Below are 19,782 nucleotides of genomic sequence, written 5' to 3'. Positions count from 1 at the left end.
ATTGCTACAGTGATCTCCAAGGGGACTGGGCTGTATGAACAAAGCAAGGCCTCTCTTCTTTGTAAGCAATGGACAGAACACACGGTTACTATAAGTGGGATTAACCGTCTGTTTGGTATCTTGACTCTGCGGTGTTTTGCTAATCTATGAGGATTGATTGTCCCAGACTTATTATTATTAAATTTGGCCTAGTTTAAATAGACAAACAAAAAACAGAGGCAAAAAAAAAAAAAAAACAACTTTCTCCTAAACCAGGATGGTACAGAAGTGCTAAAATCACTGGGAGGTGTTCACACTCAAAAACATCAAAACACAATGTGACAAGTACAGTCATGATCTCCCTCTCACATTTGTGGATCCAAATACAGAAGCTAAAGTCATATGAGTATTTTCATAAAAACAAGACCTACCACAATGTGTTTCATCTGAGCCATCTGTACAGTGTGGGTGACTGTCACAAAGATTCTTCAGGGGAATGCATTCTCCATTTTCACACTGAAAATTGTCTTCCTTGCAGGGCTCTGTGGAGAAAGAATGTTTATTGAACAGGGCAAGGATATTGCAAGTGAATGACTTTGGTATACCCACTGCATTTAGGCCCCTCAAACATCAGCCCGTTGTCACATACATGGCAGAACCAGCTTAGACATTAAAAATGCCATATGCTTAGTTAACACAAATTGCTTCACAAATAGTGTCAAACCAATACATCTGATTTCAAGGAAGTGTTCATGAAACAACAGGCATCTCCTTTTCTGAGTCTGTGGAACAGTTCTAAATGTTGTCTAAGAGGTTTTGGATACATGTTTCTTCATCATTTCTGTTAGACTCTCAATTTATGATGGCAAATTATGATAGTGCTTGAAAGGAACTGTTTCTGTTTAGAATATAGCTTGCAAACCTATATCTGAGAGCATTAATTAATATTTTATACTATAAAGTGATGTAGTAAATCTACATAATACACAAAACAACAATAACAGAATATCACAAATGGATTGGTCAACTATCGATATTAATCACCTATTTATAGATATTAAAAATTAAAATATAATCCAAAAGTGGATCACTGTTCTTTGTTTATGTTTTTTTTTCTGAAAAACTAACAAACAAACAAACTGAAGACTGACTAGACTTAGATCTTGAAAGAGTGCCCTCCTGTGGGGGAGGAAAGAAAAGTGTCATACAGCAAACCATGTGTGGAATTCCCTAAGCGAACCAATTCATATTGGGTTGCCCAGAAAAAGGAAGTCAGAATCCCACTCCCCAGATAAGTTTACTTACTACAGAACCTGTGGGACAAGTACAAAAACTTTCAGATTTTTTAAAATGCTCACTTCAGTTTGAATACATTTCGATCATAACTCTAGGACATGCATCAATGTGTGTTTGTCTGAGTGACCGAATAAATTTTCTTTTCTATCCTATCCTATCCTATCCTATCCTATCCTATCCCATTCTATTATATTCTATTCCACTCTATTCTATTCTATTCCATTCTATTCTATCTCATTCCATCCATTCCATACCAAAACAGGGAAAGCTGGTGAAAACCAGATAAATTGATTTCATGATCAACTTCTGAAAATTCCCAGACTAAACTTAGGTTAACTACAAAATTTCACAGAAGATGATGACTTTAGTTTCCTAGGTTTGTGAGAAGAAAGCTGTGTAAATATTGATGATCAATTCCCATGTAAAGAATTTAGAAGTCAGAAAGTTGGTCATCTAAAAACTGGGAAAGATGTGCACATCCCAGGGCAATAGCAGCCTGTTGGGGCAACCAGACTGTAACGCAAAGATGTCCAGGACTGGATCCTGGACAGGGGTGGAGGTGCGGAGCAGCAGTGATTCAGAATTGTGCAGCATTATAAGAAATGATCTTGGAAGTGAACCCTTTATGTTGCAGTCTGGGGCAAAGAGGGAAATCTCCAAAGACAACAACTGTATTCCACAACGCCTGAGTTGGAAGATTAAAGAATGTTTGAATTAGATGATATGAACACTTGATGCTATCCTTGATAATACATTTTATTAAAGTTTTCTTAGGTATTCAGTTAAGATAATTTAATGCCTGAAGTAAGTAGAAAAGTGAAGAGATCTGCCTGAAATATCAAGGGGGAAAAATGGGAGATTTTAAATAAAGTAGATGGGAACAAATAAAGATCTCTTTGTCTATACTTTCATTGGGTCCAGTCATTCTAAAAGCTGAATATACAATGTAAGAGATAAAAATCCAATTTGCCATGTTTCCTCATTGTAAGCTCAAGACTTGGCAAAATGGCATGCAATAGTAAACTAGTAGATATTTGTTGAACATTAAAGAGATTAATATATGTTAAATGATTGATAGGCTAGAAATCAGCATGGTTGATACAGTATAAGGTACTTTTTAAACTGCTATTACAAAACTATGTAGTTTTACATTGATGGTAATTTTAGTGATTTGAAAAAAATGATTTTTATGAATTTATAAGGCAAAATTTGTTCATTTAAATTTGAATAGCGTTTAAAATACTGGCTCTGGAATCATATGACCTTTTTCTGAGCTGCAGTTTAGCCATTTTCTTTTGTATTTTTTTGACCATGGGCAAATAAAATAATCTTTTTGAGACTCGGTTTCCTAGAATGTCAAATAGGAATAATTATTACTTTTGTCTTAAATATACCATGAAAGTTAATTTTAAAGTTATTTTTGCTTACAAATACAGTGAGTCCTCAATAGATAATATTAATAGCAAAACAGTAATATTTTAAAAGAGATTATCCTTTTGATTGATATTTTAAAGTTAACATTCTCATTCTATGTGCTGATTGCATTACTTTCTCCTCCAAATAACCATATAAACAAGAAAATATGCCTACTCCTTCCCTACTGGTATCTTACAATAATAACTGAAGCTATCTGTATACTTTAGATTTTGAAAAATTCTGTACTTTTTCAGACCAAATCTAATTTATCTTAATAAAAAATGTTTTTAGGAAGCCATGGCTGGTTGTTTTTACAAACATTTATACCATGAGGAAAGTGGATTTCATCTCTCAAAAATAATACTATTAGGGATGTTCTTGTAAATGTAATTACCAATTTGTTTCACAAACACATATTTTTAACCAGATTAGTGAGATGACAAATGGACCAATATTATTACATATTCTACAGGTAGATATTAATACTTTAACTGAAACTATATTTTATTTTTTAGTATTAATTTTTATTCAGAAAACAAGGAGGTTTAGAACTAGGTACACATGTTCAAATATGTACATATTCCTTCTTAAATCCATATTTTGATGTATATTATATTTATTTTAAGAAGTTGAGAGTACTAATGCCATGCCCATAATCAAATACCTTAATATGCTTGTAGAATGTTTGTCATCATTAGTTATTTTAAATTATCTCATTATATTTTTCATTGTTTATTAAAATAATTATGTAAAAAATGACTCAATGCAATAATTTAATCATTGATAGATTTATGTGTAATTTACTCTTTGACTAGAGTAGTCATGGCATATGTAATTGAAAAAAATGAGCTATGTAGAAATAAATTTAAATATTCAATACAATTTTAAATGAAAATACATATTATAACTCCTTTTTGTGTGTTAGCCAAAGCTATTAGTATTATACCTTATGAACACAGAGAAAAATAACTTGTTTCTGCAGGCTGAATGAATTGATTTTAAAAAATGCTGAATGCGACAAAATAATATATTGTTGCTGAAGTGAACAGAAAGTATAAAATCTGAGGAGAGGTATAAATAAGCTATTTTAAAATTTTCCTTACATGCATAAGCTTGATTTTGATTCTCTGCAACATACAGCAGTTCAGCTTCATTAAGAAGTCTTTAATCCAACAGTTTAACTCTCTCTGGACTCCAAAATCTTATTTCTGATAGTTTTATGTTTATGGTGAGAGAGGGAAAAAGAAATATTGCTAAGAATCAAATTTCCCCATTTTCTCTTTATGAAGTCTCCTGTAGCCCTGCCTCATTTAGTCAACATATGCTTGGCTTTAAATGGCTTTAAACTGGTCTCTAAGGCACATGCCACACAATCCAGGGAGGACTCCAAATCCCTAAATGTAATCTTTTGCCACTTCCAAGTTGCCTGATAGGCAGTACTCAATTCCTTAGACAGATTTTGATTATTAGGAAAGAGCAATGAGTCTACTATTATAGGACAGTTATTTCAATAAGTATATGTTATAAATATTTTTCTTGTTCAATATAAGTGGAAATGTTTAAAATAGGATAAGTAAAAGATATAAAAATACATTACATGATTATATTATATTTCCATTGAATGCCTTGAAAGGATTTCTAAAATGTCTCAGATGGTAAATCAAGCATATAAATACTCAAAAGAATTCACAATATCTTTTATATTTACTTTTTGAAAATGATCACCAGGGCAGAGCATCTGTATACACAGATATGTGTGCTAATCTCTTTCTATCACCAGCTTGATTATCTTTCATCACCAAGTCCATTTTTGTAATTGGTTTACAGTCTTTTGGTGTCAAGAAGTCTGATGGAAAAAGACTGTACTGCTGACAGCTTGATGACAACCTTTTCTAACAGCATCTATCTCAGCTTCAGGAGGAATTTGAAGCTATAACCTATTTTATTAAATTATATATTTATTCTAATTTGTTATACATGATGGCAGAATGCATTTCATTTCATATTACACATATAGAGCACAATTTTTCAAGTTACTGGTTGCACACAAAGTATTTTCACACCATTCGTGTCTTCATACATGTATGTAGGGTAATGATGTCTAACTCATTTCTACCCCCTTGTCTCCTTCTTTCCCTTCCCTCCCCTTTGCCCTATCTAAATTTCCTCCATTTCTCCCGTGTTCCCCAACCCCATCGTCATTACAGATACTTCTCAGAAAAGGTTATAAAATCAATCAACAAATATATGAAAAAAAATGTTCAATATTGCTAGCAATTAGAGAAATGCAAATCAAAACTACTCTAAGATTTCATCTTACTCCAGTCAGAATAGAAGCTATCAAGAATACAAACATCAATAAGTGTTGGCGAGGATGTGGGAAAAAAGGCATACCCATACATTTCTGGTGGAACTGCAAATTGGTGCAGCCAATCTGGAAAGCAGTATGGAGATTCCATGGAAAACTTGGAATGGAACCTGCATTTGACCCAGCTATCCCACTCCTCAGTTTATATCTAAAACAGCATATTACAGGGACACAGAGATATAAATGTTTATAGCAGCACAATTCACAATAGCTAAATTGTGGAACCAACCCAGATGCCCTTCAGTAGATGAATGGATAGGGAAACTTTGGCATATATACACCATGGAACCTTACTCTGCATTAAAAGAGAATAAGATCATAGCATTTGCAGAAAAATGGATGGAGTTGGAGAACATAATGCTAAGTGAAATAAGCCAATCTCAAAAAGACAAAGGCTGAATGTTTTCTTTGATATGAAGCTATAACATATAGATCACCCAGTTATGAACATGAAAGATTCCATTCTAGCTTCAATCAAGAATTTTTTTTTGCATAACTTATTTCATAAATTACAAAACAGAAATAACTGAAATCTCACTGTATGAAAAAAAAAAATACAAAGAACCCTTAATACCTAAAATCTGGTATCTCTTTTATGTTAAGAGCAATAGATGGTAGAATTTGGGATTATACTTTGAATAGCAATTGTTTGTAATATTTTTTTTCAAAATACTTGCTATTGTTTTTATTTTATAATAAAAATGCATAAAAATCAACAATTATAGTACTTTTTACACAAGACTTTTGTTCTTATCTTCCTTTTCACAAGTAATTCTTCTCTTTTAATTAGTTTATTAGTTAATTAATTGATTTTTTATTTAATTGATTTAATTTTTTAGAATACATGACAGCAGAATGTATTCCAATTCTTATTATACATACAGAGCACAATTTCTCATATCTGTATATAAAGTATGTTCTCACCAATTCATGTCTTTATACATGTACTTTGTTTTTTTTTTTTGCATTACAATTCTTATTACACATATATACCACAATTTTTTATATCTCTGTTTGTATACAAAATAGGTTGATACCCAATTCATGTCTTCATACATATACTTTGGATAATGATGTCCATCACATTCCACCATCCTTGTTAATCTCCTGCCCCCTCCCTTTCCCTCCCTCCTCTCTTCCCTATCTAGACTTCATGTAATCCTCCCATGCTCCCTCTCCCTATCCACTATGAGTCAACCTCCTTATATCAGAGAAAACATTTGACATTTGTTTTTTGGGGATTGGCTAACTTCACTTAGCATTATCTTCTCCAATGCCATCCATTTACCTGAAAATGCCATGATTTTATTCTTTTTTACTGCTGAGAAAAATTCCATTGTGTATATATGCCACATTTTTTAATCCATTTATCCACTGAAGACATTTAGGTTGGCTCCACAGTTTAGCTATTGTGAATTGTGCTGCTATAAACATTGATGTGGCTGTGTCCCTGTAGTATGCTGTTTTTAAGTCCTTTGGGTATAGTCTGAGGAGAGGGATAGCTGGGTCAAATGGTGGTTCCATTCCCAGATTTCCAAGGAATCTCCATACTGCTTTTTATATTGGCTGCACCAATTTGCAGTTCCACGAGGAATGCATGAGTGTTCCTTTTCCCCCACATCGTCACCAACAGTTATTGCTGTTTGTCTTCATAATAACTGCATTCTGAATGGAGTAAGATGAAATCTTAGAGTAGTTTTCATTTGCTTTTCTCTGATTGCTAGAGATGATGAGCAATTTTGTTTCATATATTTGTTGATTATTTTTCCAGGTGAATTTCTCTTCTCTTTTAATTTATGTCTTCTCTTCTCATTGGCAAATTGGAATACAAATTTACAGATCTACTATTTTTCTAAAATTGTGTTTTAAGGTGCCTTCAATTTTGCAGATGGTGAAATGCCCTGTAATTCATACAAGTGCTTGGATTTATGAATAAATCCACTTACCTATTTTTTAGAGAATAGTTATTAATCTCAGTTATTTCAGTTTCATTATTCAGTTCCACTTAAAAACCAGAATATCTCTTTTAAAATTTGGTTTCAGGATAAAAGTCCTGGAAAAATGTGGGGATATCCCTTCTCTAGTGGAACAAGTACTAGATATTTGTTTGCTCCAATTTATGATACTTTGCAGACCAGAGTACATAATTCTACTGATACATTACTGATACATGTACTTTTTAAAATTTGTAGCAGTATCTTCTTAAAAATTTAGAACTATCACTGTTTTCACATGTTCATCATTAGATGTGAAGCTGTTTCCATTTCAATACCTGGGAAGAATAATTATTTTTATTTTGCTTAAGAATTCACAAAAATTTCCTTAAAAATGTAAAACTTTAAGTAGGAAATGATATAACATTAATTTGTGCCTATTACTTTTTTTTTTAATGAAACACTGTTAAGACTTCACAATTTTTCAGGTAATTTTAGTCAGATTCAGAAAGTGTATTATTTTTCCCCATTATATCTTTCACTGTCAATTTTAACCTATTCTTTTCCTTTGGGAATATGCATAATTTTCAGATTGTGGTTTGGGGTTATCTCCTGCATGCCTATTGCAAATATTCTTATTTTCCCATATTTTATTGTTTTTGGATTTATCATTATATTTTTATGTAGCAATTTTTGTGGAAATATAGGTAATTTTTAACCTGAGTCTTTGAATTATACCATTAACCGGAAGATTATGTGGTTCATATTATTAACAAAGACCTCTATTATGCCAGAAGAATAATGTGGTAGTGGAAGTTTCCCATGTAATTGTTTTGGCTAAAGACAACCATTGTTTTCCAAATTTCTGAAGGGAGGCTGTGTTGCAATTGACATTAGAAATAGATGCTAAGCGAGAACTATTCTAATAGGCACTAAAAATTATATACTAATTTTTAAAATTCAAATTCACTATTTAAGATGTAAAAATAATGGTGCAAATGTTTTGCTTTTTATTTTCTTTAAAATTTATTTTTTTATTAAACAATAAAAACAAATTGGTTTTTATCAAACAATGTAATTGTTTGGATGTGGTGTCCCCAGAAAGTTCATGTGTGAGACAATGCAAGAAGGTTTAGAGGAGAAATGATTGAGTTATAGCCTTGGCCTAATCAGTGGATTAATCCCTGATGGAATTAAATGAAGTGGTAGGGTATAGCTGGAGGATCTGGGTGCATGTGAACTTAAATAAATCTATGCATCTCTGTCTATACACACACATGTAGACCACAATTTTGTTTGTTCCTGCTGATTGTGTTATGTATATAAAAAAAGTTCAAGATAAGAAAGTTGCACATATCAGAAATATTAGTATTAATTCCTTTATTGCAGCCACTTTATTCTGGTTGACTCTAATAAGTTGATGAGTTTAAATTTTTTAATTGGTTGTTGCTGGCATTTCAACAGCTCACTTGTCTATCTCCCTGATGCTTCTGAATATGATCCTGGCAAAGGTAACATGATAAAGTCCTTCATTACAGGGGCAGTTACTACACTTTCAGTGCTTAACATGACCCTTTTTACTGAGCAAAGTTCAAGACTCTTAGCAAACCAAAGAAATGCAAGTGGATCTGTAGAAAAACAATTCAGATTCCTGTTTTGAACATGTAGATAATGATTATACAGATGAGGAAGAATACATATCTTAGAATACAAACATCTAAGTTGTGATTTAGGCATTGAAATCTTGTATATTTTCATTTTTTATGCTTCAAAAGTGATGGACCTTGTGCAGTTTTGCTTACCTGGAATTCCCAACTGATAACCAGTGGTGAAATTAGCTGTAAATCCCCCTTTGGCCAACCATAGATCAGTGATGAAAAGCACAGTCATTCTGTTGGTGGTAGAAAACACATCCTTCACTGGACCAGGCCCCGTGTACACAGCTGCTCCAAAGGAAAATGAGATAATCAGTGAAACCTTTGACTCTAGAAAGAAACAGGACTTTATTTCACATTCAAGGGCTGATCATAGGACTACATGCATCACAGCTCACTCATGCAGCAGCCATATATGAACAAATGTGTGCATTCCTTTTATATTTTATATTTTAGACATTGTTTTCATAAAGCCAGCATCTTTCTCCATCTTTTAAAATATAACTTGAGGTTCTGAAGCTCTATAATTCCATAATACATTACTCAAAATATTATCTGGCTTAACACCACCACTGTTTAAATAACTTGTTAGCCAAGAAAAATCATCATTTGACTTTTTAGAAACACTTTTATAAAATAATCGACAGCATAGTCTCCCTTAGTAAATTTTTGTCCACATTTATTTCATATTTTTTTGTAAGTTGAATCAAAAATGTAATCTGAAGGATGGATTACATACAATAAACTTCAATGGTGGTTTTTAAAAACTATATCCCACTAATCTTTGGGCTTTACAGATTTTATAAACACTCTTTACTAAATAATACTTTAGCTAATTAAAAAAGATACATTCATTTTTAAATTGTTTTATATGCTAGAAGTACTAAAAATGATTCAGAGAAATCCTACCTACAAATATGAAAACAATGAGATCTCTCTGGAATTCTTATTTTCTTTCAATGATTTGTGTAAAGAGTAAAAGAAAAAAAATTGAATTTTTGTTTTTCTTGGTCATGAGAACACCAAAGTTATTAAAGAGACAATTTGATGTAAAAAGGTAAAAATTCTCAAAATATGTTCATAAATGTTAATATGAAAAACAAATTTCAAGTTCTCCAGTTCTTGGGTATCTATTCTCCACCAAGGCTTTTGTTTTTTATTCTCTCTGTTACTCTCAAATTCCTTTAACAGGAGGCTTACATTCTAGAACTGTGTGGTATCTGGCTGAAGAATCTTTCATGGGCTTGGGAAAGTTTCCTGTGCAGCCTTCACCCATTGACTGCAGTGTTTACAAAACTGTATTCTGATTGCAAGGATATCAGACTGGATTTTAAAGTAAATGAGGAAAATGGGTCCAAAGCACACTCAGACAAAACACTTTTAAGTCCCAAATTGTGTTGTCTCATGCATTCAAGCTGATTGACATGGTTCAATATTTTCATAATTTAATATGTGACTTATCAAAAGAAACCCCTTTCTAAAAAATTGGTATTAGTAACAACTATGTTTGACTTTTAATTTTTCCACATGCATTTTGTGATAAAGCTACAAAATTTTCTCTAGAAGAGCATACTCCCCCCATATTTTAAAAAATAATAGATAATAGGAAAAAAATCAACTTAGATCAGTTTTTGAGACATTCCTAGATACCTATATAGAAGGAGCTAGTATTAGAGACAATGGCAGGAAAAAATAATAATGAATGTAAACCAAAAATAATTAAAATTTTTTATGTAACAAATGCAATTTGTTTGGATAGTCTGACATGAAATATACCCTGGGTTTAGGAGTTATTTTTATGCATATCTGATATATACAGAATACATAGAAAACTACATGATAGGTACCCTTAGTGCTTAGTCTCTGAATTATAGGGATTGTTGTAGAAAATTAATGATAGCTAGTGGGAAGCAATAACTCAAAAATATTAATCCTTGTTGACCAAGAATATTCATAATAAATGTTATTTTGTCGTCATTGCAAACATGCCCCGTACTGAAAGTTTCCTTTAAAACTCAACAAGTTACCCTACTTCTATATTTTCATTTTGTTAGTTGTAAAATGATCACAGCTATTTAGAAGTACTGAGTCAGTGCAATGTCTGAGATGTATGACTTTTACAGTCTTCATATTGCATACATACCCAGGAACAAGGAATCATCTTCTCGGCCATCTCTGATTTCAACTACATCTGCAATATTTTCTAAGTCAAATTCTTGAAAATGAAGTTGTATATTCTTTCCCTCTGGTGCATTTAAATTCCAAACACCTTAAAAATGGTAAATAATAACATTTAATTTATAATACACTTATTTTGATTTCCATTAAAAATTTCAGTCTTGAAAATTTCAAATTGCTTAATTTTTTTTTTTTTAATTCCAGGAAAACCAACACTCCAAACTTCCTTCTCTGTCTTTCTTTCCTTCCTTCCCTTACCTTTCCCTCATCCCTTACTTTCTTCCTCCTCTCCCCTTGTCCTTTCCTTTCTTGAATTTTTGACTAGGAAATATATTGCTTTGGTAAATAATATTTATGTAAACCTTCAGTTAAGTTTGAGTTAATTTACCACAATTGTATTTGTTTTATTCTTATGAAAATACTTTAATAAAATATAGCAAATAGTCATTTACCTACTACAGTATGAAATTTATGGATATCTAAAGGTATTAAGATTGTGATTCATTTCACTTAGCTTTCCACGTCTAAATTTATAAGAAAATTAAATGTTGAAGTGTGATATGATACACAGGACAAGTAAATTTTAACATTTATTTTAATTTTTTTGTGTTTATTATGTATGTCTTATGGAGGTGATCCAATTTTAAGAGAGATACCCAAATTGTCAGTATCTATAAATATTGGTTTATAGATTGATTTCTAAAATGTTGTAACCCTCAGATTCTATTCTAAGCCATTTTCTCCCTGTGTAGGAGTGCTTTAATTCAAATTAAGGAATAAAACTTCATGTATTTGTAATGACTTCTAAGTTTTTATTTTCTGCATTTTCATTGGAGAGTAGACAAAGACAAATTTATCCAATTACTGTACATGGATGTACATATCTTGTGTCCAATTAGATCCAAGGAGAATAGAGCATTATTTATTTTGCAAACTCATTTTTCTTCTTCCTATCTCAGTGAATGCTGCCACAGATTCACAGATACCCAAGCCAGGAAGTTCACATTTTCCTGAATGTGATCTCTCTCATCGTATCTAATCATTTGCTAATGCCTGTCAATACAACTTCATATATCCCTTGAATTCCATTTATTTTTCAATATCCATTGCTACTGTCGAAGGTTAAAGCACTTCCATCTCTCATCCCCCAATCGGTGATGCTGATGACTCCTCTCCCTTGCTATTCTTTTTTGGCACTGTAGCCAGATAGATCTTTCTAAAAGGCAAACTTGATTTTAACACAATTTTCCTGTAAACTGTTTGAAATTTCCCTTCTGCATCCAGAAAAAGAAATTCAAATTCTATAACATAGTGCAAAATTAATTCACACTTTCCATTTTAGCTGTTATCATTATTTAATTTTCCTTAGAGAGTCAGAAATAGTAATGGTCTTTTGTGTTTGTATGTAAATACCCTTCCATGTTTCTCCTGCATAATGTCCTGTCTTCACCCTTATTTTAACATTTTATGCTTGAATCATTATCTGATTTCCTACTAGATTATGATATATGTTCCCTGTTTTACTTATTTCAATGCCTAACAAATAAAGCACTTAATAAATATTTAGGTGAATAAATAGATGCTTTAATTTAGTTTGACTAATGTTGTTTCAATGTCCCACTGTTTTTTGATATTTTTAAGATCATTACTTTCTTCAAATGATCTTTAAAAGATGCCTGCAGTGTGAAGTAGAGATAATAATCTGTTTCCCTATACAAGTCACATTAGATTAATAGCTATTTATTTATTCATTTATTGGATCAGATAAATATATTTGACTTTGAAAGCGATGCTTTCTTATCTCTTGATCATCTGAAGGAAGAAAGGTTGATATTTTCTAACAATGCATTTTCTACTGCCTTTGGGACATTTTTTTCATTCTAGTTACAATTCTATAAATAGATTAGCATTCCTCATTAGGCATGATCATGGGACAAAAATGTCCGTTTCAGCTCAGATCTACTGAAGTAGGATCTTTGTAGGGTGGGCTGGGGAATCCACATCTTCAGTGCAACAATGAGTTTTTCAAGGTAAAAATATTGACCTGAAGATAGCCTTTGTGCAGTTTTTGCAAATTATTTTCTCTAGAATTTGGGTGTTGCAGCTGTTCTCCCTTTTATTTTCTCTTTAATACTGTGAGTCTAATCACAGTACTTTGGGTGTCTGCTTGATTGAACTAGTATACATTTACACAATGTGTAAATGTCACAAATGGTTCTTTACTTTTGATATTTTTCTCATTGACTTTGTGTGATGAACTTGAAAACTTGTTATGCATGCTAAGACATTATGTGCAGAAGCAAAGACAGTGAATAAGAGAGAAGTACCAGGAATAAGACAGTTCCCTCATTTGTTGGTTTTATCCAACTTTCTAATTTAGAATTATAATAATAGCAACTTTTTCTAAAGAATAATTGTGAGAATTGACTGAAATAGTATTAGACATTAGCACTTTGCCTGGTCTGAAATTGTAAAATTTAGTGATTATTTTGATGTTTATTTTTATATTAAGCAATCACATAGGCAGACATGATGGATGTGCCCATGTTTGATAAATTTATAACCTATTTTGTTGTTTGAAGAAGTGACCTAAACTTGATATATAAACTCTTTACTATGGTCTAGAAAAAAATGGACTCACAGAAAGCCTGATTAGGGTAGTTGTTTGGGAAGTTCGGAGAGCTGAAGGTTGTATTTGGTTCCCACAGTTCAAAAGGCCCTCCACAGTCCGCTGGAAAGGAAAGCAATACAAATTCATTAGGAACATAGAGTTTATTTCAGAGAGATAACAGTATATGTCAGGAAATTTCCAGTTACATTTCTTTTAGTACTAATTATGACAGATACGTGGTAGTCTTTGTGTGAAAAAAACTTTGCAACTTAAATTAGGCAAAAATAAAAGTAAATTCATCTCTTAACTGAAGACCTCCTCAAAATCTTTATATTCTTATTGTCTTTGTTAATCTGCAAGATTGAACATAATTTTATTTCCTAAAATTTATTTTCTAAGAGGAAAACCTTTTTGTTAAACATCTTTTATAAATATTCTTCATGAAATAAGACACGAAATCTTTGCTATAGAAAAAATGATTATTTATAATAGAACAAATCCTATACTTGCCCCTATCTTATGAGAAGGGGCAGAAAATCATGAATCCTGTGTTTCTTTCCTTTCCTTTTTTTCTTCTTTTGTTTTTGCCTTTTCAGAAGAGTTGAAAGGAAGCCTCACTATCCTGTATATTGAAGCATTTTATATTCAGAAAAGGAAAACCAACTGACACTCTACTTATTCATAATTTTCATGGGTTGATCTGGCATCCAACATTTTCTGGGATTTAATTTGGAAGTTGATGTAAATTAATTGAAAAATAGATCATAGATCTTCTAGCTCAGAGTATGATACTTTAGATAGATTAGCTTTATGGTGTTCTTAACATATTTTGTATTATCTTCTTATTTATTGGAAACAAATTCTAATGTAATATAAAAATTAACTACTTTAAATATCCCAATTCTACTAATTTTGTTATCATTATTATATGTAAAAAATACAAAATGAAACCAGATTTAAAAATATAAAAAACTAATGTTAATACATTTTTTATATTACTAAAGGGAGATGATATTGGAATTATTTACTCCTAAAAAATTAGAAATCAGATTATGGGAAGGGTAATTGTCTCTTAATCCTAGTGAAGCACCCCTTCTTTGATCTTTTTAAAATATATCATCAACTTTACTTAGGTCATTTAAAATTCATCTGCCTTATTGTGGTTTACATATGAGGTGTTCCCACAAGCTCATGAGTGAGACAATGCAAGAATGTTCAGTGGTGAAATGATTAGGTTATAAGAACCTAATCAGTGAACTGATCCACTTAAATGGATTAGCTAGGTGGTGATGTAGTCAAGGAAGGTTGTGGTTGGAAGAAGTACCGTCACTGGTGGTATGATTTTGGCTTTATACTTTGTCCCTCTGTTACTAATCTGATTCAATAATAGTATCACTGCCAGACTCTTCAGTTTTGTAAGGAAGTAGGACACAGTGTTATCTTATGCCTTACAGGACCAGGTTTTTCTACACTAAGATTAACTTATAAAAATTATTAGAAACTCACAACATTTTATTGTTTGTAGAATGCTTTCATGTACCTTGTCTCATTCATTTGAGGAAAGTATGGTGAATAAAAGGAACATGTGTTGGAGTTACTGGATTAAAATTGTGCTCTAAAGTGTTTGTTTTTGTAAGACATGGTTTTCTCATACATAAAATAGATATTAAGTGTTTGTAAAAAATCAAATATAATTCATTTAAAGCACTTACACATTACCTGGCATACTCGCTACTAATTTTCAAAACATCTTTGGATATTAGGTAATTGCTTTTATTATTTCAGCATTATGGCAATCTTAAATTTTGAGATATTCAGTCATTTATTAATGTCATACACACTCTCCCAATGTCAAAGTCAATAATTCAACCCAGTTAATCTCATGCATATCTCACAATACAATACTATCTCTTGATGGTTTGATTAAACTTTGAATCATTTGAAGAATATGATCCAACAGACTGAGTCTCATTAAGTATATGACTTGGTAAGTATGTGACAAAAACAAGGAGGATGGCAAGGAATATGATGAAGAAACTGACTAATAAAGTTAATGAGGAGTAGATCTAAAAGGAAGAAAGTAGTGTACACGTGGCTCTGAAAAGACTTTTGAATCAGAGACTCATAACAATGAATGAGGGCAGGTTCTCCACTAGAAATAAAATATCCTTGATTATGTGGCTCATTGTTTGGCAAAGATTTCTGAAGAGAGATCTGTTACAATTCCATAACCCCTGAATACCCATAGCTCATTTAATTTTAATAATTTTCAACTTCCATTAAATATTTCCACCAATCTTCAATGAGATCAGTGAGGAAGTAAAGTATAACCAATGGGACAAAAATTAGACTGCAGTTTGAATACTGGAAAAAGACAAATTTTACTCCTTCAAAAATGTAGCCATGAAGCAGGGCAATCAGAGCAGTGTTGAGTGTGTGTGTGACCATTATCCAATTTTCTATTAAAGGAATAGGAACATTTCAAAATATTATATTGCTTATATAGTGCATAGTTGACATTTTGAAAATGTATTGAATTTACAGAAAAAGTACATTACATTTGAAGGAAAGATGAGTAAGGAGGACTTTAATAAACTCACAAACAGAGCTAAAAAAAGATGGACATGTGGAATTATAAAGTCTGAAAAGGCAGGGAGTTCACTTACTTAGCATTTCTCCTCTAAACATAAGTTTTGTAAAAATTCATTCCTTTAGAATACTTAAGAAATATATTTTGAAATACATTTGAATTATAAATTCACATCAAATAACTGACCAGTAAGATATCTCTGGTTCTTGTCCTGATAAGCTATTTCAGTTACTCTTTGCATATAAATGAGTGTTAGTATTGACTACAGTACTTTAAGGCATTCTAAATAACATGATGCAATTTAATTTCATGGTAGTGATGCTATAGTGGAGACGGGGCATGTGCTCCTTAACAGAGGAACAAAAGATTCATAAATCATAATTCCAGATATCACAGTCCTGCTGTGTTATTCGATAAACCAAGCCCACCAAGTCAATGAAAGCAAAGTAGCCTATCTGCTGAAGGAAATTCTATTTATTCCCATTGTTCAACTCTTTAATTTTTCCTTTTCTAGAGTTTTTGTCTCAAATATTTGTACTCTGATTAGTTTCTTACTATGCCAATAAGGATTTTCATTGCATATACTATGTAAATAACACACAGCATTTTGCAAAGTAATTGTCAGGACAGATAATCTCCTTGGGGCGTGGCATTTTTAATCCATGTTTAAGCTTTGTCATTCTTGAGAAATGTGTCAACATGGAAGCATGTGTTATAGGGTGAGAAGGAAGAGAGCCTAGCTTTCTTCTTTATAATAATAAGAGGATCTTTATAATAAGAGGGTCCAAACTGAAGATTTCCAGGGGAAAACAAGAAATAAGAAAATGGTTTCAATCAAAGGTTTTCAATTTGTCTTATTATGTGAGGGTCATAGTAGATGTTGCTTGAAATATAATACCTAAGATTGATGATTATGTTACAATAGGTTAGTTTTCAATGTCAGGAGTTGTTTTTTATTATTATAATAATAGGTAACAAATCCTTTAATATCATAAATAGCTTCTTATAAGTCTAAGTTGCAATCCAAAATGAAATCTCATATAATATTTTGCTTTAATTTATCAAAATTTGTATTTCCATTAAGTTATTGTGATCAGTCATGAATCCTTTTATTAATTTTGTGATGATCAAGTTTAGGTTTTCATTCCAAATGGTCTACATTTTATTTGTTATTAATAGGTATCTAACCAATGATAGCTCTAAAAGTTAGTACACTTGTTTTAAAAAGAAGATGAATAAAACAAAATAGATTAGTTAAAATCCTTGATGCAGGGTCTTTAAGTGAAGTTAATGTGGAATTTGATGGAGGTTTGACTCTTAAGTAAAACAATGTTGTGGAATGATAATGATGTGCTGAATAAGGCCATCAAGTACAAGAGGGAGAGGTACTGTTATTTCTATATGAAAAACTCAAGGTAAATTATTTAAATCTAAATATTATGGCATGTCAGTCAACTTTCCAAACTTACTTTTTGTGTGTATTTGGAGATTAAAAATGGTTAAATATTGAGCAAATAAAGGAAAATACTGAAATAAATAATGAATAAGTAGTGAAAAATATTGCTTGATATTTTTCTTAAATTAGCTTTTTGAATAAGTCAAAGAATAAAACATGGATTTCTTGTTGAAATACACTTATTATATTTAGTAGGTATCTGGTTGTGCACCATCAGAGTACCTTAGCAAGTTGGTATGATGATTGTGCAGTAGAATGTTTGCTTTCCTAAACATTTAATTTGTGCCAAAGACATAGGCACAATTGTGGAGCTGATGTAACACCAAGTGAGTAAAGTCACAAAGTGGAAGAATCCCTGCAGTTAGGAAAAATAAACTCACATTTCCCTGAACTAGTTACAATGTGGAACCCTAGGATTCAGGGAAGAAGCTGAGTTTTATTATTCCCTTATTTGTCTGGGATTATTATTTTTTTTTATTTAAACGTTCTAAAAGAGATGACAAAAAAAAAAAAAGTCTATTAGCCAGCAACCATGGTTTCCTTTTATTTTTGCTTAAACAAATCAGTGATCTGGAACCAGAAAAGCTCTGTTCAAATAAGAATTTCACTGAACCAACTGCAAATAGCATTAGAATGAAATTGTTCAGAAGGCACTGAATGGTAATTAACATTTTCTGCTGTGCTAAACATTGTCTTAAAGTGAACTATTTGGAAATTGAAACAAATACTCTGGATGGATTCTTAGTTTGTATGTTAAAGTCAAGTGGGTTATTCTACCATTATAATTTTCTAATATTAAAATGTGTAAATGATACCAAACTGCCACGACATCTGGGTGTTATCTATTTTCCTTCTGACTAGAATAGACATGAAGGTAGTAAAGTATACATAGATAAATATTTAACATGGGAACCCATATTTATAGTTTTAACTATGTGTATGATATTTTCAACAAAAGTTCTCTCAAATTTATATTTTTGTTAATGACATTTTGCTATGTCTTAGATATTGAGCATATGAAACTGTTATTTACTTCCACAAAAGTTTTCTTAACCATTGATTAATGAATAGAGGGACAGACTGACAGGATTAAAAGGAAAATCTATTGTTTAGAGTGATTGCAACATTGGCAACACTGAAATAACAAAATGTTGTAACTTTTTTTTTTTTTTTTTTTTGGTACAAGGAATTAAATATGGTGCACTTGACCTCTGAGTCATACCTCCAGCCCTATTTTGTATTTTATTTAGAGATAGGATCTCACTGAATTGGTTAGTACCTTGATTTTGCTGAGTCTGGCTTTGAACTCACAGTCCCTCTACCTCAGTCTACTGAACCGCTGGGATTTCAGGAATACACCGCCGTGTTCAGCAAAATATTGTAATATTTAGTCTATAGGAATTACTTGTGAAACCAACAATGATTTTAAAGATTCTGAATGCTTAGTGCCACAAAACTCAAATTATTGTTGGTATTTTCTCTACATCTACTCTGCTATCATTTCCAAACTTTAATTTTGCTATTAAATTTTTGTTTCACAAAAGTGTTTGTGTCACCAAAAGAAGATTATAGCCAAAATAATGAGAAGAAGAGAAGAAGGTTTAGTCAACATTTATATATTGATCACCGATTTATGTTGTATTAGGAAACAGTTAGACACTAATGAAGTAAAGATGAATTAGATGTAGAGTTTAGTGTAAAGAAACCCACTTCTCATCACAATTTTATGGCTAATATTATCACATTAAAATACATGGCATTTTTTCTCTTTTTCTTTTGGCTCATAAGGGTCATTCTGTTTTTATGGATGTTTCTTTAATATATTCTCTTAGGTCACACTCTCTACCCTCTACCACTTTTTTCATGTATTAGGCAGATGTGCTAGTCTAAGATTTTAAATATTTATTTTTATACTAATTTTTGAACATCGATGCTTATTGATACATCTTACATTTCTTATGCAGTGTTTTTTATGTTATAGATATTTATAATTTGAATGAATGTTTTACAATTGTGTAATAACACATTTAAAATTGTTATTACACAAGATGGCAAGTGGAAAAGAGCTTTTTGATGGAATGTGAGTACACATTCAATATGGTGGCTTGAGTCCAGTAGGACAGTATAGTTATATCACCCATTTAATGGAAGCTTATTTATTACATGTTCTCAAACTCCAGTCATTTAACTTTATAGTCTTTGACTTGTTGAAAGTACTGTTGTAAAAGTCTTATTTATTTATTTTTTTAACTCAAAGTTGTAAGCAAATAAATAAATAAATAAATAAAAGTTTTGAAAA

General features: G+C 31.5%; 1 protein-coding gene across 2 annotated transcripts in view; it reads right to left on the bottom strand.

Annotated features, from left to right (window-relative positions):
* The window catches only part of Tmprss15 (transmembrane serine protease 15), a 114,658-nt gene that overhangs the window by 40,016 nt on the left and 54,860 nt on the right, over positions 1-19,782 (bottom strand). For both annotated transcript variants that reach the window (XM_076868384.2, XM_076868385.2), the window contains 4 exons: positions 13,468-13,557; positions 10,792-10,917; positions 8,796-8,936; positions 411-521 (listed from right to left, as the gene is read on the bottom strand). In XM_076868384.2, coding sequence (XP_076724499.2) covers positions 411-521; positions 8,796-8,936; positions 10,792-10,917; positions 13,468-13,557 — 468 coding nt within the window. The remainder of the gene's footprint in view (positions 1-410; positions 522-8,795; positions 8,937-10,791; positions 10,918-13,467; positions 13,558-19,782) is intronic.

The sequence above is a fragment of the Callospermophilus lateralis genome, chromosome 10 (assembly GCF_048772815.1).
Source record: "Callospermophilus lateralis isolate mCalLat2 chromosome 10, mCalLat2.hap1, whole genome shotgun sequence".
In the NCBI taxonomy this organism is placed as follows: domain Eukaryota; kingdom Metazoa; phylum Chordata; class Mammalia; order Rodentia; family Sciuridae; genus Callospermophilus; species Callospermophilus lateralis.
The sequence above is the reverse complement of the archived record's forward strand: the minus strand, read 5'-3'. Positions and strand labels throughout refer to the sequence as shown.